Genomic DNA, 26010 nt, shown 5'->3' with positions numbered 1-26010 from the left:
GGTGACCGTACGTGCCATTTTCCCAGGACGCGTCCTGGCCAGGATTTCTATATTGCCTAAAATCTCTAGGTTTTGGCTTTGTTTGCGTGTGCAGACCGATCGGTGTATGACATCAAAATACCTCGAGAGCATTTTGAAAGCATAAGGAACCGTCTGTATGGTGTTTTGATGTCATACACCGATCGGTCTGCACACGCAAACAAAGCCAAAACCTAGAGATTTTAGGCAATATAGAAATCCTGGCCAGGACGCGTCCTGGGAAAATGGCACGTATAGTCACCCTATTTATTGTCTTGTTGTAGGACAGACACATTGAAGTCGGTGCTTTGTACTTACCTCTGGCTTCTTGTGTTTCAGGACATTGCTGGTTCAGATGGTGAGTGCGGCGGGCACAGGTTATTGCTTTAACACGAAGAGGGGCCGATTGAGGGACAAACTGGTTTTGCGAAAGCATGACCCTATAGGTGAGGCGAACAATCCATTTAGTTCATGTTTACTTTTACTATATAGATTCTGTTTTCATCAAAAGAAGCCAAACTAAGTGGATAATGTGTTTTATGTCGTTGAAAGTATAATGGCAAACACTGAATTGATTTCCTCAGACTCCCAAATATGATGATCACTTTGAAAGGGACCAGTTGTATATATTCATGTAAACCACCTCTTTAGACTGTGTGAGATATAGTTATTTTACACATTTTATAAATTCACATCCGTTTCTATTAAAAACATTCACTTTGTATTACTTTGACAGCTTGCGTTTCCTACCCACTGTTAATGTTAAGACAAATAAACTAGAAACCTGTTCATTAAAAGAAAACGGAAACCTTTGAATTAAAATGTGTACATACACCAGTATTTGAAATAATTATCATTCCAGAGTAGTGGTCGACTGATATATTGCCAAGGCCGATATATCGGCCGATATTTGGCATTTTTCAAATATCGCCATCGGCCGATAAATGTTTCTGTTTAGCCGATGCATTCGAGGCGGGACTTTTATTTTGACGGCGCTGAGTTTTCCACACAGTGCTCACATGCTGCGTTCAAGTCCTCCTGGGACGTTCGTACTTACGAGTTGACAAGTCGTAATTACGACATCAGGTGCGTTCAAGTCCGTTTAGTCGGCACAAGATGGCGGTGTACCTTCTTTGAATAAATTACAAGAAAATACAACAGGGTCTGTTAACTCTGCTTATAGAAAATGAAGAGCAAAGAATTCGCATCAGGTGTGTTTTGCGTTTTTAATATTTTTTTTTTTAGACCAGGATCCCAGTATAACTGATTTTCAGCATTAACAAACGCTAAAATACAGAGATTAAAAAAAGATTTCAAATCAAAAGATTTTTCACCTATAGGTGCAAAAATGATAGCATTTTTTAAATTGGATTTCATTAACTAGCTGTGTAACAAGAACATGACCAATTTAAGTTTATAGGACAACTAAACTATCAATTTAAACAAAAATGTATCCTCAACTACAGACCATCCAATCCATCGATTCCGCCATGTTTCTCATTGACACGCCTCCAACTCGGAAACTCTGGGCTTAAAGAAAATTTCGAGTTTCAACTCGTAAATACGATCTATCCGACATGACTTGAATGCACCAACATTCTCCCTCTTGTTCGCCGCCGTCGTCGTTAACAGTTCTGTCTAATCCGGATAGAAGTCTGTCTAATAATCCGACAGAACGGTTAAACAAAGGAATTAAAATGTATACAAAACTTATTATAACGATTGCTTTTAAATTATTAGCAATAAAAAAGCAAACATAATACTTTCTCATTTGCCGTCAGCATTCAGCAAATACGCATTTACATCATTTAAACAAATCTTTGAATGGCTAATGAAAATGTAATTTCACAAACCTTGCAAACTTAGTCGGACCCAGTTGTGAGATCTTGTGAAATGTGCATGTGTATCCTGCATGATCGCGTGAAAAAAAAACAATATCGGTCGACCACTATTCCACAGTCATTTTTTAGAGAATATTGCCTAGTGAGCATGTCCATCACAAGAAACACTTCTAAATAAATATTGGTAACACTTTACATTAAGGTTTAATTTGTTACATTAGTTAGCTACATTACTTAACATAACCCAAAATTAACATTCTAAAATTATATTACTTATTAATCTCATTGAGTTAATTTCAGCATTTACTAATATATTTTTAAAATCAAAACTTCTATCTTGTTAACATTATATAGTGCACTGTGTCTAACACAAACAATTGTATTTTTGGTAAGACTTAATGTTAATAAAAATATATTTGTTCATTGTTCACAGTGCGTTAATTAATGTTAACAAATACAACTTAACTTTAAAAAAAGTATTAGTAAATATTGAAATTAACATCAACTATTATTAATAAACACTGTATAAGTATTCATCATTGTTATTTTATGTTAACTAATGTTAACAATTGAGACGTATTGTATAGTGCCACCTAAATAGTTTTCCATACACTTATACGAAGGTTTAGTTTTTATTTTTTCTAAGACTGTCATTAGACTAAATAATTGCTGTCTTGTAATTTGCCTTTAAAAAGCAGAAAGACAATGCAGTCATATTTGGTAAATATGTTAAATATTGTGTTACACATATTTAATAAATATATTAATTTAACATGCTACCTATGACCACCCTTCGAAATGCACTTTATAAATATTTTTTCTCTCAAGTGTTCTGTGGACACTAGATTGAAATCGACCGAGGTCGTGTACTCTTAAACGATGACAAAATAGACCTTCGATATGTTGTGCTCCGTCAACACAAAGTATCAAATTATGTTTAACCGTTTTGTGGGGTCTTTAAAATAGATTGTTTTATTAATGATTGTAATGTGTTTTTTTTCTTTTCTGTTCATATGTCAGTTAATGTTTTAATGTTTACTCTCCACAGTGAACAAACATGTTCTGTTCATTGAGAAGAGGAAGATACGTTCTCTTTAAAAATGGGAGACTCTTTTGATACCGACACTGAGAAAATTGACTTTTTAAAGTGTTACTGGCATAAAACAACTGCCACAGTGTGATGGTCAACATCCAACATATGAAAGTGTCACTAAACAACTATGAAGGAAGAAGATTTACATCAAAGTAAAGGTTTTGCATCACTGCAGCTGTGGATGACTGGTCTAATGAGACCAGAAATTAGTTGTATATCTTGTCAGGATAATATGTATTGTGTTGGATTTGCTTGGTTCTTTTGTTTTCTTTTTTGTACCAAGTCAGAAGTTTGACCTACTGCAAACAATGAACCACCTACTCAATGACAGATTGCTTCAGGCTGAAGTGGATTTGTTGGAATAATTAGCCTGCAAAATGTGTTTAATAGAAAAAATGTGTTCATTAAAAAAAAAAAAACAACCATTAGACTTGTACTTTCTGTAAATTGATATGGTTTTAGTTTATTTTCAGAGATATTTGAACATCATACCATTTACAAATAATGCCAGGAAGTTACATTATCCAGAACTCTCCAGGAAAATGGTTTTGTTTATTATACAAACAATAATTCTGTGGACACTGTGCACAGATTAATGGTGTTGTTTTTAGGTCAAGAGTCACCTTCAGTTCAGTTGGCAGATCCTTCTGAAATGGAAAAGACGTTTGAGTGCCGACAGTTTGTACAGACATGGCTGCGACAAGGTTGGCTCTCCTGGCCATCTCTTCCAGCGGCATTGTGGGATAATGGGCCATGTAGAAAGCCAGAGCGCCAATGAAGCTGTCGCCTGCTCCCTGTTAAGACATATTTTTTTCAATTCAGTTTGTGGCATTTGAATGAATGCTCATAATGCGGAAAAGTAGAACACTGAACTTTTCATCACCACTTAGAGAAACAAATATGACAGCAGGGGGTGCTGTCTACTTTTCAATGCCAGTTGGTCCAAAGGTTTGTAACTTGCAAAAGAAATTTGGGAAACAAATGGCACCACAATGTACACATTTTATTGAGTCAATCTTAAAATAAATATTAAACTACCAATTGTTCCGGATAATATTTAATGATGATGACATGACTTTAATTCTCTATTTGTGTGCTGAGTCATTTGTGTTTGCCGTTGTGCAATGCCAATGCATGGTGAGTAAGTCTGTAGATGCTGACTTGGGCACAGGTCACGGGTCAGAGTGAAACAACACACATGCTTTAAGCTTGCCTTGACCTCTGTCAGTGGTGTAGGGTCACCTTCTGTCTTGAAGTCTTTGTGAAGGTCTTCTGTTGTGAGTTGTGCACTTGCTGAGACCTGCAGTGTGACATTATTGGTGTGTGTGTGCATTTTTATTTACTCCTACTTCGTAATTACTCAGTGAATATTTATTGTTGGGTGATTCTCATGTAGCCTGACAATATGTCCAAGTCATGTCTAGACTCAAAATCAAAAGTACAAAATTTAATGCATTATGAAAATTATATATATATATATATATATATAAACATCTATATACGTATATATACACACACACACACACACACAATAATAGAAGTCTCCCATGCTCACTAAGGCTGCATTTATTCGATTACAGTAATTATTGTAAAATATTGCTGTTAATATTGCATATTACAGTAAAAACTTTTTAAATAACTGAATTCAATCTAACTCCATCTGAAACTAAAAATATATATGTATATATTTTAAGAAACTGACAAAGGGGAAATTTTGTTTATTAGTTTATTTATTTAGGGACATTCTTTTTTCCAAGTCAGCAGTAATACACACTAAGCTGCTTTTATTTTATCTCCACTTGTATGAAATTGATAAGGACACTGGCATGTTTCACCATGCCTGCAGGGGGTAGACTGGGATCTTAGGGGGAGGGGTGATGTCGGGTGTTGAATTTATGATGGGAAAGCACCGAAGAATGCAATGATGTGCTCCGATTTAACCGCAGATAGCCCTGTCACTGGTTCTCACAAGTCTACCAGATTACTCATCTCAATAGCCCGCCTCTTAACCATCGATCTCTATTACACACCGCTGACTGTCCCTTCGGTATCCATATAGCTACTAGGCCAAAGGCTGCAGTTGTCTAAACTCCCCTGCTGATTGATGACTGAATGAAGTGACCTATGCAGACAAGAATCCATTACAAAATGATCACAGTCCAGCTTTGCCCAATTTAGCGTAAGTCATGCATTTGGTCTGTTTGGGTGAATGGAAGAACATCTGCAATTGGACACATGGTGTGGTCATGAGGAAAGTTCTGGAAAAAAATTTGTATGGAATCAATTTAGGTAATGTCTCCACCTTCTTCAGATGAAGGCTAAACCTTCCACCCACCTCTCTTACTCCAATAAGATTCAACAATGGTGATATTTTTGCTATAGGTCAATAAGTTGGTCATAGTGGCAGTTCCTACTTTTAAATGTATTGCTGGGCAGCACAACTATACATAGCTATTGAAAATAAAAATAATACAATCACATAATCATATGTAGAGAGCAGTTCAGTTTGTAGTCCTAAAACTTTTTTTTTTGTAGAATACAGATGAATTGTACTTAATAATAAATAATAATAATAAAACCTGTGGTCCTGGAGATAATAATGTGAACAAGGAAATTAATAGGATTGATTCTAAATGCATGATGAAGTCAGTTGTCAATGCGATATACTAAACTAACATCTAATTTGGTGCTAGTCCATGATTATGGCCATTGGAGTAAAAGCATGGGAAAACTGAATGGTCACCACAGTTGGAACAACATTTTATCACAACAACAATGTACATCTGCAAGTCCACTGGTTAAATACAGTAAAAGTCTCCAAAAACAATGGAAGGAGTGGATGACTCGCAGATGATATGATCAAGATGGCATCCAGAAATTCAATGCTAACAAACACTGTTATTCTGTTGCGGATCACAAGCCATCAGAATTTCCAAGAGGTTGGTGTGCCATAAAAAGTGTTTTTGAAGGCAAACCTAATGATGCTCCGAGAGACATACAGTACAACCTTCAATGTTTGTTGATGGTCAAATCTCTAATCTTTTATAAACACACTTGGGGGTCTAAGATGTCGTCTTGTGTCACCACAGCATATGCTACTAGGATATGTTCCCTCAAAAGAATGGCTGCTGTCCAATGCGGCTCAGTGTGGGATCTTTGTGGGCTTCATTTACAGTCCCTTGGTGTGATGACATCAATGTTGGTTGGAGGCATGCAGTGTTTTCTGGTAAATACCCACCACCTTCTCCTGTAAAGATCCCTGTGGTGGGTCCTCTATGACTCTTTTCATAGCGGTCAAGTTTGGCTGATTGTGATTGTCTGAAACAACTACAAGCCGTGTTGTCTGGCTTGAAGGCAAGGTTCTGGAATTGGGTTGACCTCCAAATGCAAGAGCACAGGCCACCCACAGTCCATCTGAACGGAGTATGCTGTAGGTTAGACAACTTGGTCTCTGTGAGCACACATACGTAGGCTACAGATAGAATCACTTATGAAAGGGTTGGTCAGTTTTAGATACATAAAGGCCTTTGTAAGATTTATAGAGGAAAGGGATTCATCTTAGAATGGGTGGGTAGTCACACAGAGGAAAACTAGTTACTTATTTGCCCTTTCAAATTTGCAATAGTGCCTGCCGTGCTTTTCATGTAATGCCATACCACACAGCTTTTGATCACAGAAGAGGTGTCTAGCTGATGTGAAGCCGTAAAGACTGCCAAAAGATCCTTTTAACTTGAGACTGCTTCGTGTCCAAGAGAAAGGATTCCTTGGTTGTGAGTTCACACCGATGCTGTCTCTTTGAGATGTGTATAATGTCCCTATCTGGGAGCCAGAAGCTAAGTAAAAAGTTGGTAAACTTAGCAACCCACACACCATTTTTCATTCATTTTCAAACAAAAACAATTAAGGCAGTCCCATCAACTCATCTGGCAGCCAACTCTCTTCTCAACCTCTGGGAACAACAAAAAGTTGAGAATTTCTAAGTGGCTGTTAATGGGCGGTCTTTCATGGCTTTGGCAAGACCAATGAGCTAGCTGTTGTGAACACGGAACTCCTTCCCTCTTCAAATGCATGCCGAAGAACTGACAAGCCATAATGTCCACAACCCAACAAATTTAGTCAAAACTTTTTTTGTGGCATCCACTTTTTTCCTCAGCAAACACAAAGAAGTATATCGTCAACACTATATCAAGACACCAATTGTTGTCCATGACGTCTACGTGGTGTTTCTGTTCTTATTTCAGTTAACTTATTGACTTCTGGTTGCAAAAAGACTCTGCAGTAAGTGACAGAATCTATGTTTAAATGAATACCCCTCTTTCACGTCTAAATAAGTGTGACAGACCCAAAAGTGAGTACTTGCAGCAACAACAGATTAATGTGACATCCTGTTATCAAGGTGTTTCAAGTTGATCAGTGGGCATTTGGCTTAAAAAGTATAGTACATATTTTTGGAATATTCTAATTTCTGTCCTAAACCATTGGTTGCTAAGTAGTTGTGTATGAGCTGTGGTGCAAACAGCCACATAAACAAAAAGACAGCATTCAATTCTTGCAGTACCAGAGTTGAGGCAATTTCATGCCTATTCTCTGAACAACAAGGGGTTGTTTAGAATGAAATACTCAGATTTGGTGACACTGCAGAAAACGCTGGATTCAGGCCAAGGAGCACAGAGCATCGCTGGGCTTCGTGACTCACACCACTATGCTCGGAGAGAACCATGGTAAACACTTTAACCTCCTATTGAATGTTCTTTAATGACTAAAGATAGTCCTCACAAATAAACACACTTGTCACATACTTTTTGCTGCTGGCAGACCAAATAACGGGAAACACAACACAAGTTTATTTAAAAAAAAGTGATATGCCATCATTCTTTGAGAATAAGCTGATGGAAACATGCCTTGCTCCTGTCTAGCCGTTGAGATAAAAATCTGGCACTTGGCCCCATTCCCTCCTCCTCCAGGCTTTTAACAAGTGGGAAAAAACACAGTTACTGGAAGAGGGATCAGGGCATCCAAAAGAGTTAAACAACTCAGGATTTATGGGTCATCAATTTGCGCGGGAACAGGCCGACCGCCACGTGGAGACCACAGCCAGGAGGACTCCCGCCGAGTGGATCACTGCTAAGCACTGAGTCATCCAGAAAGGGCAGGGGAGCCAGGGGCAGCCTACCCTGATGAGACTGGACGTCACATGCTGTGTTCTACATGTGTGAGTGTGTGAGTTTTGAGAGAGACGTTACGAGTGTGTTGTGGTTAAAGATCAGACAAAATAAAAGGCATATCTAAATGTTTTCATTACTGTAAATGAAGAAAAAAAAACTACATATGTATGCACATAAAAAGTAAGGATTAAGAGTTAAGGATTTTTAAAAAAAAAATTCCCTGCACATTGGTTGCACCACATGGCTTTGATCCCCTTTTTAAGTTTTGTTAAAATGCATTTGAGTAGTAATAGTAAAGTGGTAATTATAAAAGATAAAATACATTGCTTGCATCAGTATGTGCCACTCACAAAATCTTGTATGTACTGTAAATAATCCATACAAATAAGTAGCTGATGCTTCTGGTACTACATTATTACAAATGCGTATGTGAACATTGCATATAATAACTGCAGCTGTTGGAAAATTAAATGGCTTGCAGAAAAAACTTTAAAACAAACATCACAACAGTGAATTCTCAAAACTGATGTTCTGGTACTATATTGACTGTACTATACTGACTTACAAATTGTAGTCTGTTACTGATTCCAAATTACATGACAAAAATTGTTGTTAATAACGAATCTATTACATTACACATTTTGGGTAATCAGACTACTTTTAATTACTTTTAGATTACTTTTGAACCGTGTATATGCAAATGTGTTCCTTAATTATTACATTAAAATCTCAGGAGTTACTTCAAGAAAATGTATTAGATGAAAGAGGTTCAGCTGAAAAAAAGGTCTGGGTACCCTGCATTACATGTGTTACGGAGAGCGCTTCCGTGGCTACCTCTTCGGGCCATCAGAGGGCCCTATCACCAGAGTACTGATTTTCCCTGTCTTACTATATTTTTCCCATCAGCCCCGTACCTGGTAGTAATTAATCCTCTCCACCTGAACAGTATTATCTGGGCTATTTATAGTCAGCTCTCTCCAGGGTTCTTTGCGAAGTCTTGTTTTACCTAAGTGGACATTACTGAGCGGTCTCTCTAGCTGTGTCTCATTTAGAAGGCTGCGTCCTCCGGAGGTCGCATTCGAAGGCTGCATACGTCATCGAGGCTGTCTCATTTCAGAAAAGCAAGTAGGACACTCCGAATGCGACCTTCGAATGCGACCTTCTTTCACAGGAATTCGGAGGATGCATGAGGTGTATCCTTCGCTGCTACAGATAACCCACAATTCTTTGCGTCGCCGTGAACAACCGTTGTTAATTTGAAAAAGCCCGGCGCCGGCAGATGTAACGTACACACAAGCGCAAATGTGGTGTTTACAATTTACCTTAATTCGCCTCGGTAAAAACGGATAAACTTTGTTTTTAATATCCTCCTCCTTTTTTTTCTCTAATAGATGCCTGCTGTACGTAGGCTGCAGCTCCTCAAACATTGAACAAAATATATAACAATATATAACAAGTAAAAGCATTTTTTTTTTCAAATTACTTTCCAAATTTAGAAATAAATTTCCTTCATTTAAGTAGTGTGAGAGCGCAAGATGCTCTAAATGTGTTGGCATAGCAACGTGATAATTCCGGTTTCCTTTTCCGCCCGTCCTACGAAGGCCTTCTCGTTTAATTCTAGGTTGAGGACACTTCGTATATGCATCCTACAGAGGATGCGACCTCCGGAGGGTGCAGCCTTCTAAATGAGACACAGCTTCTGTATCCTTGGATTGTCTTTTGTTGTTATCTTGCCTGTCTAATGTTTTTTGATCCTTTTCTGCCTGCCTTTTGGACTTTTGCTATTGTTTTTAGATGCATGCTTTTGGACCGCTGTTTGCCCCGATCTCATGCCTGTTTAATGTTTACCCCTCAGCTTGCTCTGCTATATTGCCTTGTCTGTGTTCTGACCTCTGCCTGTACGACTACTTCTCAAATAAAACTGCAAATGGATCCCAGCTGTAGTGATGAATTATTACAACATGTAAATAAGAAATAACATGAATTTGTGCATTTAAATGTGTTTGAAAGACAAAAAGCCTTCCAAAGACACAGTAATACATGATTACATAACACGCTGAGTGATTAATTCAAATGTTGAGAAAATACTTCTTAAAATTGAAAAGATTTTTTGTAAATCCAGTGGTGAAATGCTGTGTGGTCTCTCAATTTTTGTGCAATTATATTTGCCTGACTAGTGACTGGTCTTTATGTGAATGTCCACAAAACTGGAAGGCTTTCTGAATGTATTTAGCCTGGCTGGTTAACTGAGGAGTTAAAGCAGACTAAATCATTGGAGAGGTCCACCAGAGTTAGACCAATGGAGAGGTACATCACCAGAGAGAAGTCCTTTGATTTCACTGTTATCTTTCTGTATGTCTGTGCAGTGATTTGAGGAAGAATCCTTGACTAAAAGAAATAACAATGACTAAAAAATATGGATGTGGTCACATAAGAATCTTGCTGTGAATCCACTGCTCATTCTGCTGAAAACTACCATAGGGTTTAAGGAATAATGATGAAAACCCTCATTTATGTCTCAAAACTTCTCCAAATAAATCACTTTTTTCTTGGAATTTTAGATACATAGAGTGATGGTGGTCTGCACGTCACACTAACAGGTAGGTGTGGGACAAAGTTGCACATTTTCTTGTTAACCATGCAAGATGTGGTTAAAAAAGGAGAACTGAAATGCAGTCTATATGAATTACAAGACATTTTCTAATCCAAAGAATAATAATAAATAAAGAAAGGAGAAGCAGTGAAACATTTTTGGGGGGCATTTTTGGTCACTGACAGGACATATTTATTGCTTAACTTGCATCACACTATGATGTGTCCACTTTCTTTTCTGGCTTGACGCAATCTAATATGTGACTAATGATTAATCTTGTTCTTCACAAGACTCCCTAGGTGTTTCAAACATTTAGAGAGCAATACAATAAACAGGAAATATGAGTTATGATGACGCCAGAATTAGCAAATCCAGCTGTGATATGAGTAAGCCGCTTCAGAGATTACAATCAGAAGGGAAACCAGAAAAACCACATACACAATTAACACGAGGTTGATGTCAGACTCGTAAAAAATTTGAGGTAAAGTAGCCATATTCTATTAACATATACGTAGAACTCCAGACTGAACTGGAAACAGTCGCATTTATGCTAACAACAATGAGATGTTTTAGTAGGAAATGACGTGAAACTTCAAGAAATGCCTTCTCGCCAGGATGACTTCGACTTTTTTCTACATCTCAGGTCAAAATTAAAGCCCACATCAGAATCATACTAGGTGAATGAAAATGCCAATTCAAATGTTCCAAATGATGCATAAATTGAGTTTACTACCCATTTAAAACACTACTTCAACTAATCATGCTTGTGGATCATATGGTATGGGCACATTATGACTGATGACTAAATATCATTCACTCAGATGACTGTAGTGGCATGACAAATTTGTAGGGCTATAAAAACATCTGGTTTTCTCGGATACTGTGTCATGTAGATTTAGCTTCAGGTGAACCAGTTGCAGATGTGATGTGTATTATAAGATCTATTCAGTCTGATTAGTGAATGGGTGTTATCAACAGCTGTTATCAATATCAATAGTTATCAGGTGTCAATATGCTTTCGCCATTTAAGATACTGAAAGGCAGTTAAGTAGCAATATCCTTAAGCACAATTTTATATTATAAAATTATATCGCATCCAAAATAAAAGTTTTTGTTTACAAAATATGTGTGTGTACTGTGCATATTTAATATGTATATAAAAATACACAAACATACATGTATATATATATAAAAAAATATATATATATATATTAAAATATAATTTATATTATATATAAATATTAATATTTTATACATAAACAAAACATATTTTTATTAAATATATACATGCATGTGTGTGCATTTATATATATATATACATAATAAATATACACAGTACACACATATAATGTAAAAAAAACCACTTTTATATAGGATGCGATTAATCACGATTAATCGTTTGACAGCACTAGTCTTTAATAAAACGTGTCCTTCTGAAAAGATTCTAGACTATATACAAGGTCTATATACATTTTACATTCCCATTCTGTATTGTCTATGCAATCATTTGCTTAAGACTATATAATTTCCAATGAGATGCCACTCTTTTGCTCACAGGCCTACTACCAGTCTATAGGAAAGGTGTGGCTGGTTTGTGAGTTGTGAGCCTCTTCCTATCTAAGTGGGCGGTTCTTGGCCACAATAAATTGCAAAGTGAACCTGTTATCTATAGTTAAAAGTTTCTCCTTTGTGAGACTAACTCAGTGAATGGGGCATGCTGTTATAACAAAGAGTAAAGTGTTAGAGAACCTCCCCAGGAAGTACCCCTCGTGTGTGGTGAGTCACAGGCTTTGAGCACCAGATATATATGCTGCATATAACTAACTCAATATGCTGCATGATACATTTCTTCTCCTTCATACTTCAAGTGCCTAAACTGTTTTAAATCCAAATTTGCTCCATAAAAAGGAGGATTAGGTGTACAATGTTGTGATTTTCCTGAGCTATTATCTAAACATTAGAAACACACTAAGATATAAGCCAACCAGAAAGCATTTTTAATAAAAAAGAACACTTTTATAGACTGAACAAAACGAATATACTGTCTCTATAATCAGTGGCGGCTCGTCGGGGGAGGCAGAGCTTCCCCAAAATTTTGAGGTGGAAATGGAAGGAGGACGATTTAATGTTAATAAAATTCACAGTTCTTTTCAGTTCTTGTTTCAGAATGTGTATTTTTTGTTTGTAATTTCACAGCTGTAATACCATAACATGTTAATGAAGCTGGAAAGTGCTGCTCGCGAATGTGTCGAATCTGCTGATGTAATTACTACCGCTAGGTGATAGAGAAGGGGGAGGTAGGGGGAGGCCGGGGGAGAGCTGAGCCCTCGTGCCTCCGTTGGTAAAAAAAATGAGCCAATCAGCATCGAGTGTTCACTTTCAGCGCTGAGGAGTGTTGAGAAAAGAAACCTTGCAAGGGAGGCTAGCCTCCCTTCTGATATCAACCAATCATCACAGAGACGTAAATTACATGATATTAGTTTGAACATCTGCCGCTGCGCTGATAGTGTACCAAGTACTTATGATGAGTAGCGATATTGAATATTTGATCGCCAACAGATTTACCAAGCTGTCATTCAAACAGTATATAAACAAATTTAATTTAAAAAGAGAAAACAAGCCTAACTGGATATAGGCTACAGCAGTCGGCTTAATTAAATGGCGCAACAGGCAGCTCTCTTTTAACACAGACTTTTAAGAAGGGATGGATGTTTGCTTCAAGTGATAGGCCAGGTAAGTGAAGTTATATTATCTTGCTGTATGTATGTCGTTTTCTTCACGTTTTCTGACTAAAAGCAACCAAAAAGCCATTTTAAAGTGGTTAAGCAAATAATAATAATAATAATAATAATCGGCAGGGATCCCAGACCAATACAATTAGTGTGCCTCCTGTATTTTAAAACCCACGAGCCGCCACTGTCTGTAATACAAATACCTGCAACTTCAACAACTGCAGTCTTACCGTGGTATCTGCAGCAGTTACCGCGGTGGTGGGAATGTGTTTAGGGGCCATGTTTCTGGACTGACACACCACACAGCCCTGTGGCCCCAAGGTGACGATAACTGAACCACAACCTTTGTTTAGCAGCTCCAGGCCTACTTGACTGGCATCCTCCACTGAGGTAACGGACAGACCCGTCAACAGCTCTGCCTAAGAGGAACACCACAAGATAATGAGGAAACAGTCACATTTATGCTAATAACAGCTATGCTAATAGCTAAAATGAAACAATGCGAATATGTATGCATTCTAAAACACAGATACAGTTGCCAGAAACATACTATATGTCCAATCATGCAAATGCTTCTAGATAAATAAACATGGTTTTATGTGAAATGTATCAGGGCAAAGTTTAGAAAGCAATGCAAGGTTGTGTTGTATTCTCAGCTACGGCATGCATGCAGCATGCAAATTGACAGTTTTCATTTCCAGATCAACTATTGTCATAGCTGAGCAACAGTTTAAAGAGAATCTGGCTGATTAAGTTACTTAAAGTTGGTATTAACACAATATTACAACATCAGTTCATTGCATCATGGACCAACAATGATTGAACAATATCTTCTTTAGCATTTATAAATCTAGTTTAATGTTTTTTTTTTCCAAGTTGGATACATTGATATTAGTCAATACAGTATATTAACAAGAAAGATGAATTAACAAAAACAGTAGTATTCATTTTTAAACAATCATTCATCTAGATTGATATATGATATAATAAATTGTTCTTCATTGTTAGTTAATGACACCCAGTGCATTATTTCTATTAACAAATTTAACCTATTGTAAAAATTTAAAAAGTTGTCTAAACTGTTGACTTCTAAATTTAGATAACTAAATAACAACATGGTTTAAAGTTAAATATGAAACAGTAGTAATTAAAGCTGCAGTCCGTAACTTTTTTTGGTTAAAAATGATCCGAAGACAATATTTGAGCAAGTACATAACCAGCCAGTGTTTAAAACTATCACTTTACTTTAGCCCAATTCACAACGGTTATCTTATAATAATGTTTTTTAATTTGAGTGATACAGGTAGGTCTTCACGGGAAATTCGAGCATGGCACTGCGTCATTACGTCACTTCTATAAACATAAAGAAGTTGTCCTGGCTACTAGGTTATCGCATGTGAGGATCCTGCAGGTTGGCGAGCGTTTATAGCCTTTTCTCACAGCAGCTATAATTAAATGTATCATTTTGATGGCGGATTGTAATCCATAAAGGATTATGTGTTTATGAAAACCAGTGCGAAGGGAGCATAATTAGCTTTTTGGGTTAAAATAATTTCTTAATATGAAATTCGAAGAGTATGACAATTAGAGATTAGACTGTGCAGAAATTGAAATCTACACGCTAATACACACTATACTCATAGTCACCAATGCTGATGTTGTTAACATTAATCATTTGAGAATAAAGTATAACAATAAAAATAATTTGAACGGTTTGATGTTATATGAGCTAACTGATCTTTAGATTGAATCACCATTGGTCGCAAGATTTATGGTAATGCTTTTTTCCTCGGTTGGTCAGAACAAACGTGGCAGACTTGTTACTTACTTTGTTCAGATGGCAATATACGGTGACAATTCTTATTTGGGTCATATTCCAAGACTTAGGCTAGAATCTGTGATTGCGAAGTACAGTAAATATCCACACCGGTGCGGTGACTGACTGCCACACACACATACTCTTCAGGGGTGCGCTTCCAAAAAGCATCGTTAGCTAACTATGGTAGTTAGTTCCATTGAAATCTATTGGTAACGACGGAACTTGCGACCATAGTTGCTTTTGCGAAACGCACCCCAGAACATTCGATTAATCCGCGCTGGAGCCGTGCCGACTCACAACCCACACAAGATAGATAATTCCGCACACAGCTGCAATTCCAGGTTTTGATGGCGACAAAGAGGCAAAACTTACGAACTGCAGCTTTAAGTAATTAGACATATTTTATTTTGAAACAGACATTCAGCAAGAAAATAACTGTGAGGCCAGACACAATTGTATCCATTAGGAATTGTTTGTATCATGAAACATGATAGAAACATGTATAATGTGGGTGTTACAGCATGAAAATGGAGAATAAAGAGAAAACTTAGAGGGATTTGCAGAACCTGCTCTTTTAAGACGTGATGCAACTTTAATTTTATGAACTGAATCAAGCTGTGCACAATAAGACCAGGAAAGAAATGATCACCCCTTTTTTTTCTGAGATTTATTGCTGCCAAAGTTACCACAAATCATTTTTCAATATTTACCACTTTATGTGATTACACAGAACTGGCTGAAGATTAGTGGTTAAGAATATGGAGAAGAAAGGACAAAAACCATACATGATGTCATACATGAATAACAGAGGGGATAGTGTATGCTGCAGGTGTGAAGGATAGCCCCCACTCAAGCCCACCAAAAGAGTGGAGATAGAACTGAAAGATCAGGTCAATTAGTATCCATTTTGTACTTGAAGCTTTGCCATCAATCTTTCCTAGCTGGCTGCCAAAACAAAAAAAGTGCGCACATTACTCATCAATGTGTGGTTATCTGCTTCTGTAAACTGCTGATGATTCATCATTCACTCTTGCAACTGATGTCGTCGGGTGAGAGCCAAGCGGGTACACGAATGTGTGCACAGCTGGGACGAGGGCTGAATCTAAGGGGTTGATTTGTACTGAGGGCTCTCACTTTTAAGTCCCACCTGTGCATTTTTCCCCCTCCAACCTCCCAGCCACATCAAAGCTGCCCTGACGGAGCACTCTGGCTCAAACTTTCAGTCACGCTGGAACTTTTGCCCCAGGCCACACTGACACACCATCTGTGCATCTGCCTGCCTGGTTGTGGCTGCTTTAACTTTACTGTTTCCCATCAATTCAATCCCTTCTCTGTCATCTTGCCCTTCCACGATGTGAGAGTGGGCGGCCCCTAACATAACAGTTACTGTAAGACACAACAGCCAACCCCATAATTTCTTGCATTTGGCAGGTAGGTGACTTTTTGGGCTGTTGTATTTTGTTTCTAGTATGCAGGTCATGACCAGGCAAGGTAACTGAGCTCTCGTTTTACTCTAGTTGCCTTCTTCAACGAACCTGAAGACCTATTTGGAAAATAGGCTCTTCAGGTAAAGGGAGCCAAAATACAATTTGGGTTCAAAGTTAATGTCAAACTGCTTTTTGGAATTGGTATTCATTATTTAATGTTCATTTATAACTTTATAATGACATATTTTACTTTAAAATGGCAGCACACTAGCAACTCACAAAAAATCCTTCTGAACACCTAAGCATAGCAACACCCTGGCAACCACCCACAGAACCATACCAATGTGGAGCAAATTTAGCCTGTTTATGCGATATTTTGCATGCAATGTGACTAATATTGTTTTTCACCTCAGATTCATTACAGCAGAAAACATCAAATACTTTGTAGAAATCAGAACACAGGTCTGCAATAGCTGGAGCTGGATTACAAATGGTCTTCACTGTAAGAAACAGAAAATATTATTCAGATATTATATCATATATACAGATATCATATAACCCAGATATTGGGTTACATGAGAACTTTTTTGGTTTCACTTTACTTGAAGGGGTGTGCATAAGACTGACATGACACCTTCATAATCATGACATGACACCTACATAATCAAGACATGACACATGTCATGAATATGAAGTTTTTTTATGCATGTTTATGACAACTGTCATTAAGTGTCATTCGCTCAGTTATGTAATTTTTAATGCAAAGATGACATTGTTTGAGATGTCTTTGTTATGGGCTATGGTTAGTAGTAAGGGTAGGGGTAGGGTTAGGTCAAATAATGTCATATTTGCATAAAAAATTACATAACTGAGCGAATGACACTTAATGACAGTTGTCATAAACATGCATAAAACCTCCTTCATATTCATGACATGTGTCATGTCATGATTATGAAGGTGTCATGTCAGTCTTATGCACACCCCTTCAAATAAAGTGTTACCACTTTTTTTTCTTAGAAACAAAAGTGATGCAAATACCACAAGTAAAAATGTAAACACCAAGATAAATAATTTCTATGATGTCAAACTATTGTTATGAGTTAATTATAAGCGGCGTGCACGCAGACACAGCTCAGTCACAGATACTGACATACCGCAGTTCACGTCAGACAGTCAGTATGAAACTTGCCCTCTGAGCTACTTGCATTCATTTGATTTGACATAATCAAACTTTGCTCTTTTCTCGACATAACCATAGTTTCATAACAACGTCAATCTTTGGCTATCAGTTCCTTTTCTCTTTCTTTCTCTCATTCCTAAACTTTAAATGTTTTGTAAAACTCAACCACAGGAAGTAACTGTAACCAAAGCATATCCTTCCTGTCTGTTAGGGGATTTCTAGTAAGCTTAGTAAACGACACAATTTAAGAGGTGGGAATATTTATTATGTCAAAAGGAACATTTCTGCTGAAAAATTTCTCCCAGGGTTGAAGATGATCTTAACTAGAAAAATATGTTCATATTGGATGTACGAATTTTGTCTATTGTTGCTCATGAATTGATGATTAAAAGGGCCTATAATCAAATATGCACAAAGACATTTTGTAAACCTTATATTTTTAATGTGGTAGTTCCCAATCAGGTGCCCACAGGATGAATTAAAATGATTTAGTTTAATATCTATCTATCTATATATATATATATATATATATATATATATATAGTGTACACTTATTATAATAAAAAAATAACACATATTAAAAAACACATTTCTTATTTATTTTTCCCCTCAATTACTATATACAGTATGTATATATATATATATATATATATATATATATATATATATATATAACTGAAAAACATACAGAATCAAAATTTTCAAATGTCTTCAAATATCTTGTTCATGGGGGTTTTTCAGGTCATAAAGGTTGATAACCACTGCTTTAGCAGACCTCAAAAGTATTTGGACAATAAAGCCACACTTAAAAAAATTTCAATTACTGTACTTTTTTGTAATTACTTTTAACCAATTAGTCCCAAGAAATTTTTTTGCGTTTGTGATCAGGTACCTTCAAGTTCACACAGGTGTCTTAGTTTAGTCCATCACATTAACTAAGGACATGTTCCACAGTAAACAGTGTTTATCACTATTGTTTTATCATAAATATTAAAGCAGCATACTTATTTTATAATTTAAAGCCACACTTGAGGCTACTGTGTATCTTGATTTACTTGTACAGCATTGGCTATTACATACAGTACAATACATCTGGTTAATTTGACTTAAAAGTAAGAATACAGTAAAGGTTTAATCATAGCAGAGCTGTAACACATCAACAGTTTATCATGTTCCAATGTGAGTTGTCAGCTTCTTAACACATTCCCTTCCCATAAACGACATTTGAAATTCACTCAGTGCAAACTTTGGTCTTACATGTTAAAGAATTCTGTGCTTTGAACGTAAAATTCACACCTGAAAGTTCATGTTTTTCATATTCATATATTCATATACTGAAGATTGTCCTAGCTGGTATTTTCTCATTAAAACTGTAAAATGAATGGTGATTTACACTGTCAAGCTCCAAAGAAGACAAAGAAGCAGCATGAAAGTACAATAAATGTAGTTCATACGACTGGCGTGCTATATTCCGCAATAATCCCATCGTGTTCAGCCAGGAATCTTGGGGTGATCCTTGATGATCAGCTGACCTTTAAGGATCATATTGCAAAATCAGCATGATAATGCAGGTTCGCACTACACAACATCAGGAAGATCAGACCCTTCTTAACAAAGCTTGCAACACAGCTTCTTGTCCAGGCCCTTGTCATTTCTAGGCTGGACTATTGCAATGCTCTTCTGGCTGGACTTCCAACATGTGCAATTAGACCTCTGCAAATGATTCAGAATGCAGTAGCACGTCTTGTTTTCAATGAGCCCAAGAGAGATCATGTCACACTGCTCCTCATCTCTCTGCACTGGCTTCCAGTCGCGGCTCGCATCAAGTTCAAGATATTGGTTCTTGCCTAGAGAACAGCCACTGGCTCCACATATTCCTATCTCCGCTCACTCTTACAAGTCTACATCCCCTCCAGAAGCCTGTGGTCAGTACATGAGCAGTGGCTCGTGGTCCCATCGCAGAGAGGCACAAAATCACTCTCAAGGACGTTTTCTTTCACTGTACCCTGTGGAATTACCTACCTAACTCCATACGGACAGCCAAATCCCTGACAATCTTCAAGAAACAACTGAAAACTCATCTCTTCCGTGATCATCTAACTGTCTCCCAAAAAAAAAAAAAATTCTATGCCTTCACTTTTTCTATTCTCTTAATATCCTTTATCCCTTCCTGTCCTAGCTTTTAATATTTTGAATGATGACTGCAACCTTGTATAGTGTGCACTTCTCGTGTTTTATTGCCATCTTATAATAAATCGCTTGTTGCATTTCTCAACTGTAAGTCGCTTTAGATAAAAGCGTCTGCCAAATGAATAAATGTAAATGTAAATTCCGATAAATGTTCTGAGAAACAGACTGAAATGATGTTATTCACTGCTAATTATTTGTTTGTGTGTGTGTGTGTGTGTGTGTGTGTGTGTCCTTGTTGGAGCTTTGCTGTCTGAAACATTGAGGGAATTTTTTGGGTGAACTGCCTCTCTAATGAAAGTGAGAGTGTTTTAGGAATAGGCAGTGTGCCCCTAGTTTCCTTGAGTGAGCTAAAGAGAAATCGATATGCATCCATAAGTGGACAATGTAATATGGAAGAGGAAGGAAATAATGAAGGAAAATAAGTGGCAAAACTAACGAGCACATGAGATGAATGAATGAGTCGTGTGAGAGTTCACAGTTCTGATATGCTTTATAAAAATGAAAAATTTTAAATGAAAAACATTTAGAAGAAGATGGAGAGTTTAGTATATGCAATTTAGTTTGCATACATAAAAATGTATTGTAATTTTAATGGTAAAAGACGGTAAAAATCTGTCAATTCTCCTCCTTAGCTTGTGGAAAAGCTGCTTGTGATAAGTTTTGATTCATCATGTGACTTTCTCATCAAGGTACAAATCATTAGTACTTTAATAGGTTGGTATATTAACATTATATTGTCACGGAGTCAACAGCAAAGCCAGATCCTTCAGCTCCTCCCACTTGTTCACATTCACCCGAATACTGATGCACTCCACCTGTCATCACCAATCAATCCAGGTATAAAGCTACCATCGCATCCCTTCCTCATTGTCTGGTCTTGTTGTTCACATGCATGCATCAACCTCCCTGGCGCCATACCTGATTTACTTACCTATTCATCTTCAGTCGTTTGCTCAGCTCTCCGGGTCCATCACCACCTGCAAAGACACCAGTGTGATTATTCAGCTAAGTCTATGCTCTGAACTCTCCGAGAATATCCATACCTCTGATCATCGCTTTCTCCTCTTCTGAAGCCTCATTTAATAAACTACAGTTGAACTACTTCTGTTTGCTGACAGAAGACCAGACCACAAAATATGCAAAGCAACACTGAACCAAGCAGTGATCGGAACCAGGATCTGTTTGCTGAGCTCGTACAATCCATTCGTCAGTCACTTCTTTCGCTCACCACCTCGTCAACTCAATTTGCCTCCGCCAGTCCCATGGCCTGTCCGACGACATATTCTGGTGAGGAGGAGGAATGCAGTGGGTTCCTACTCCAATGCTCCTTATTTTTTGAGATGCAACCCCAATTATTCCCCAGTGATCGGGCCAAGATCTCATACATCTCGCTCCTGTCTGGACGTGCTCTAGAGTCAACAACCAACTCTTCCGGTTACGTCATTTTCTATGAATGATCTTATTTTCTGTGAATGATTACGCTCTCCAGTTCCGCACTCTTGCAGCCACCAGCGACTGGAACAAAGCAGCGCTCATCAACATGTTCCGACAAGGGCTGAATGTTGAATTCTCTGCCCAACTCACCTCCAGCACCAGAACCAATGCAGATTGATTCATACCATCTCAGAGCATCAACTGAGAATTATTACATCTGATGTCGGTCTGCCCAGTTCGTCCACCATGCCCAGCGGTGAGTACCCTACAATTTCAACCTATGATTGCACCATTATCTCGAACTACTGTGCAGGTAACCTCTGCTCTTCTGTTTCAGTGCAAGCCCCCCTCGACTCAGGATCCTCCGGGAACTTCATCTCACTGAATCTCTCATGACAATTAAACCTCAAGAGGAAAACCTGCTCTCAACTAACGCTCCCTAGTACCATCCGGGTCAAAAGATCTGGCTTTTCACCAGGGACATCCGTTTCTGGCTGCCAAGTCGCAAACTGCTGTCTCCTCTTCTGAAGCCTCCTTTAATAAACTGAATTGTATTACCGGTGTTGTCCTCTTCTGTTTGTTGACATATATCAGTTAATGAAAATTATTATAAATTTTTTTTTTACAGTAAATTTTAGTTAAATCTGTAAAACCTAAAATGTTGCTAACATTTTTTTTTATGGTAAAGTTCTGGCAACTAGCTGCTGTTTTTTTTTTTACCGTAAATTTCACAGATTGTTTTTACAGTGTACAGTACACGTACATAAAGCAATAAATATTATATAGCAAATTTCAACTGCCTGATCTTTTATTTTGTCACAAAATGTAATTATATTATCGCTCATAATATAATTATATTTGTTGGATATATACTGATATATAGTTGGATACACACTCTCATAGGGCCATATATACCATATAGCCGGGATCCTCTAATCTGGCCCATGAGATCCACTTTCCTGCAGAGTTTAGCTCTAACCCTAATCAAACACACCTGAGCATGCTAATCAATGTCTTCAGGATCATTAGAAAATCACAGGTAGGTGAGTCTGATCAGGATTGGAGCTAAACTCGGCAGCGCATTGGCCCTCCAGGGCAAGATTTGAGGAACCCTGCCATATAGCATATCTCAACTGCTTGATTGCTTGTCATGTCGCAAAGTTTAAACTATATTATTGCCCAGGTCTAATCTGCTAAATGTTACTAAAATGCATGAAAGTATTATAAACATTAACATCATGATATTATGTAAAGATGCTTTGAAACAAAGTTTATTGTGAAAAGTGCTATATAAATATATTTACAAGTATATTGAGATATGAAGCCAAGATGCATGACTGACCGTGGTTCTCTCTGGCCATTCTCAAGGCCTGAAGTGATGTATCTGGGTTGATTTCAAGCTGGCAAACAAGCACCTTTGCATTTACTATGGCGGTTAGTGCAGTTCCTCTTGCCCCAAGAGCATATTAGCACCAGCGACAATCACTATGGCATTCTCCCCTGTAAATACAATATATTAACCATGACCACAAGATGCATATAAACATTCAAGGAGACATTACTGGTAATTAGAATGAGATTTAATTATAAATCCAGATTTATAAGAAATGATAAAAATAAGAGGTTGCATCATAGGAAAATACAGTGGCTCTAAAAACTATTCAGACATTTAAGTCACACATGTATGAATACCATTGTATTTGATACAGAATATCAAACAGAATACCATTATTTTAAATAAATTATCTTGCTATAGTGTCACAATAAGACAGACACAAATAAAGAGTTTAGTTAGGTGTTCAGAAAACCACAGAGCAGAGTCAGGAGATATTATAATTTTTTTTTCCTCCTTAAAGCTTCCTTGTTACCCTGCGACATAATTGTTCTAATTCACATTGCTGTGATATTCAAACGGTAAGCTGGAACACTAGGATTTCAATAGGATGTTATAGTGATCATGACGCCAAACAGAGCTCTTCTTTGAGTGCTCACTGTGGTGCTAGTGGACTTCCACAAGGCTCAGCACTTAAGCTGGATCACTAAACCATGACATTTACAGTGCAGCAGGCCTTACATTTAGTGGCAGACTGGTTATGTCACCTTTCTTTAAGTCCAAGCAGCGCTACATTAAACTGGGTCTAAAATTACCCTGCGTAGGCGAGCTGGACACAGGTAGCGAGCTTCTCGCTCATCCATGTATCATTCAGAAGAGTACTTAGTGGTGTTTATGTTATTTTAGGGGCTTTTAAAACTCAGGAGATGCAGCAGGGCTCAGTACCCGGACCAATTTCATTTTACCTGTCATTTACGATGATAGAGGCAACTCCAGTTGCAGCATTTTTAGTCTGTTCTACATAGGCTAAAAAGAGAGAGAGAGAGAAGCGGATAACTCAAATTGCTTACCGTATATAAAAACTGAATTGAATAAGTCTGAATGCTCATTTAAAATATTTTACTGTGTTTATAAATAAAGGCAGTACATATGCAGACTTACAAACAGTGTTGATGCAATTTTAACACTGTAGCTTGAAGATATGCATCATTTAATTATCTAATAAATTATAAATAACAGTTGAAATAAATAATACAGTTAATTAAGTTAAACTACAAGTAACTAACAAAATGTAGATAACTACAGCCAGGGACAATATATTTTAAATGATGTCATTATCAGATTGCAAACTGGTGTTCCAAGAACAGAACTGAACTGCAAAACTGAGAGTTCTTAGTATTTTGGTCTTGTTTTCAAGTAAAAATATCTAAACATCTCCAAAGCAAGATTTTTTTTCTATTTGTCACTGTTCATCATTTTGCATATCTACATCGGCTGTTAGACTAATAATGACATAGATATCAGCATGATGAAAGTAGTTGTCATCATGGAAATTAGAGGACATAAAACTGGAAATTTTGCTTCTGCTTATGACCATCATGGCATCATACCATGGTGCTGAACTTTCATCAAGGTACATGCAACAAACACATCAAAGGCATCACTGTATTTTATACATTCATACATATGTATGCCATTTTAATTTACTTACCCTGTTCACATTTTTCATATAAGGGGAAAAAGGCACCAAATATTTGTGAATTCTGACACAGCTAGGAACTATTGCACATGATGTATTTAAGTTACACGCACACTGCAACCCAAATAATGGAAAAATGTATTACTTGAAATACAATCTTATATTTCAAACTGAAACACTATTTTAATCAAATTTCAAATCATCTACAAATTTTTCCTTAGGCTTGTAAAAAAAAATTTTTTTCTGTTCCAAATTACAATGATGAAAAACTAAATATATTTGAGTTACATACACTGAAAAATCTGATTTTAAAATATATTTTGCTGCTTATCTTAACAAAGCCTTAGATGTGAAACAATGTAACACTGTTTGGCTATTACCAGTCGATATGTCATTATTTTTGAAGTTTTGAATGTAGTCATTCCCAAAAACGTCTCTGCCGACCTAAAGAGAAAAAGAAACCAAAGATGAAAAGCTGAACTTGAGATGGTATTTTCTAGCAACTCGCTGACTGGTCAAAGTTCTGCATTGCTATATCAGTCCAAGCCTTCCAGATATAGCATCCCCAAACAAATGCCTCCACTCTACAAATACATCTTTAATCTCCACCTCTCTCCCTCTTTCTCTTTCTCTCTATGAGACGTTCAGTGTTGAGGTAAGGGGCAAAAGGCTTCCTTTTTTCCCAGCTGGGTCTGCTTTTATCCCACACTGGTAAAGAAATGCCAAGTATGGGGTCCTAAGCCCCAGCAGCAGAGACCCTTCACTACCTGGCCTCCTGTCTTTGAAGTGTGATCTCTCTTTGAATGTTTCTGAAAGCTTAGGAGTTTATTTTTACACACTGCATACGCTTCGATATTGATTGGGGTCTTGCACTGACAAAATGAAGAGCTTTATTACTTGGTTAGGTTCTCTTGTGTGGTTAAATGCTGAAATACATGAATTGCTGGGTATCAACCTAAACTTTTTGTGTCTATGTGTACTTCAGGCTATATTCAGTTATTTAGGATGTTCAGGAAAGCAGACCATATTGGGGTACTTTGCACACCATGGCAGTCTTGGCCCCCATTCGTGCAGCTTGGACGCATTGATTGGCCCCTTTGCCACCAAAACCAATAAAGAACCTGTGTCCATGTATCGTCTCTCCAGCCATGGGAAGCCGAGGTGCCTGACTAACAGAAACACATATGGGACTAGGCTGTAAAAAGGAATCCACATTTAATTGTGCTTGTAAGAAAATTCTGTCATCTTTTAATCACGTTTTTCTAAACCACTTCTGTGTAACACAAAAGAACATTATTTGAAAAAAAAAAAGCTCTCATTATTAGTTTTTTTTAATTATTATTAATTGTAATTATTTTCTTTTTTTTAATTGAAAGATGACTTTCATTATATGGACCAAAACAGTTGAAACATTGTTCACCATATCTTCTTTTGGGTTACACAGATTAAAAAAAGAAAGTCATACTGGTTTGAATTAACTGCATGA

At 37.2% G+C, this 26010-nt stretch overlaps 1 protein-coding gene and 1 pseudogene across 1 annotated transcript in view; one reads left to right on the top strand and one right to left on the bottom strand.

The window, feature by feature from the left end:
* The window catches only part of mrpl33 (mitochondrial ribosomal protein L33), a 4089-nt gene extending 790 nt beyond the window's left edge, over positions 1-3299 (top strand). Inside the window, exons 3-4 of the mRNA XM_016251485.1 lie at positions 358-464; positions 2908-3299. Coding sequence (XP_016106971.1) covers positions 358-464; positions 2908-2957 — 157 coding nt within the window. The 3' untranslated portion in view covers positions 2958-3299. The remainder of the gene's footprint in view (positions 1-357; positions 465-2907) is intronic.
* A 106-nt stretch (positions 3300-3405) lies between these two features.
* On the bottom strand, positions 3406-25947 carry LOC107566106 (ribokinase-like; annotated as a pseudogene).
* Positions 25948-26010: the final 63 nt, after the last annotated feature.

This window comes from Sinocyclocheilus grahami, unplaced genomic scaffold (genome assembly GCF_001515645.1).
Source record: "Sinocyclocheilus grahami isolate Dianchi unplaced genomic scaffold, SAMN03320097.WGS_v1.1 scaffold1047.1, whole genome shotgun sequence".
In the NCBI taxonomy this organism is placed as follows: Eukaryota; Metazoa; Chordata; class Actinopteri; order Cypriniformes; family Cyprinidae; genus Sinocyclocheilus; species Sinocyclocheilus grahami.
The sequence above is the reverse complement of the archived record's forward strand: the minus strand, read 5'-3'. Positions and strand labels throughout refer to the sequence as shown.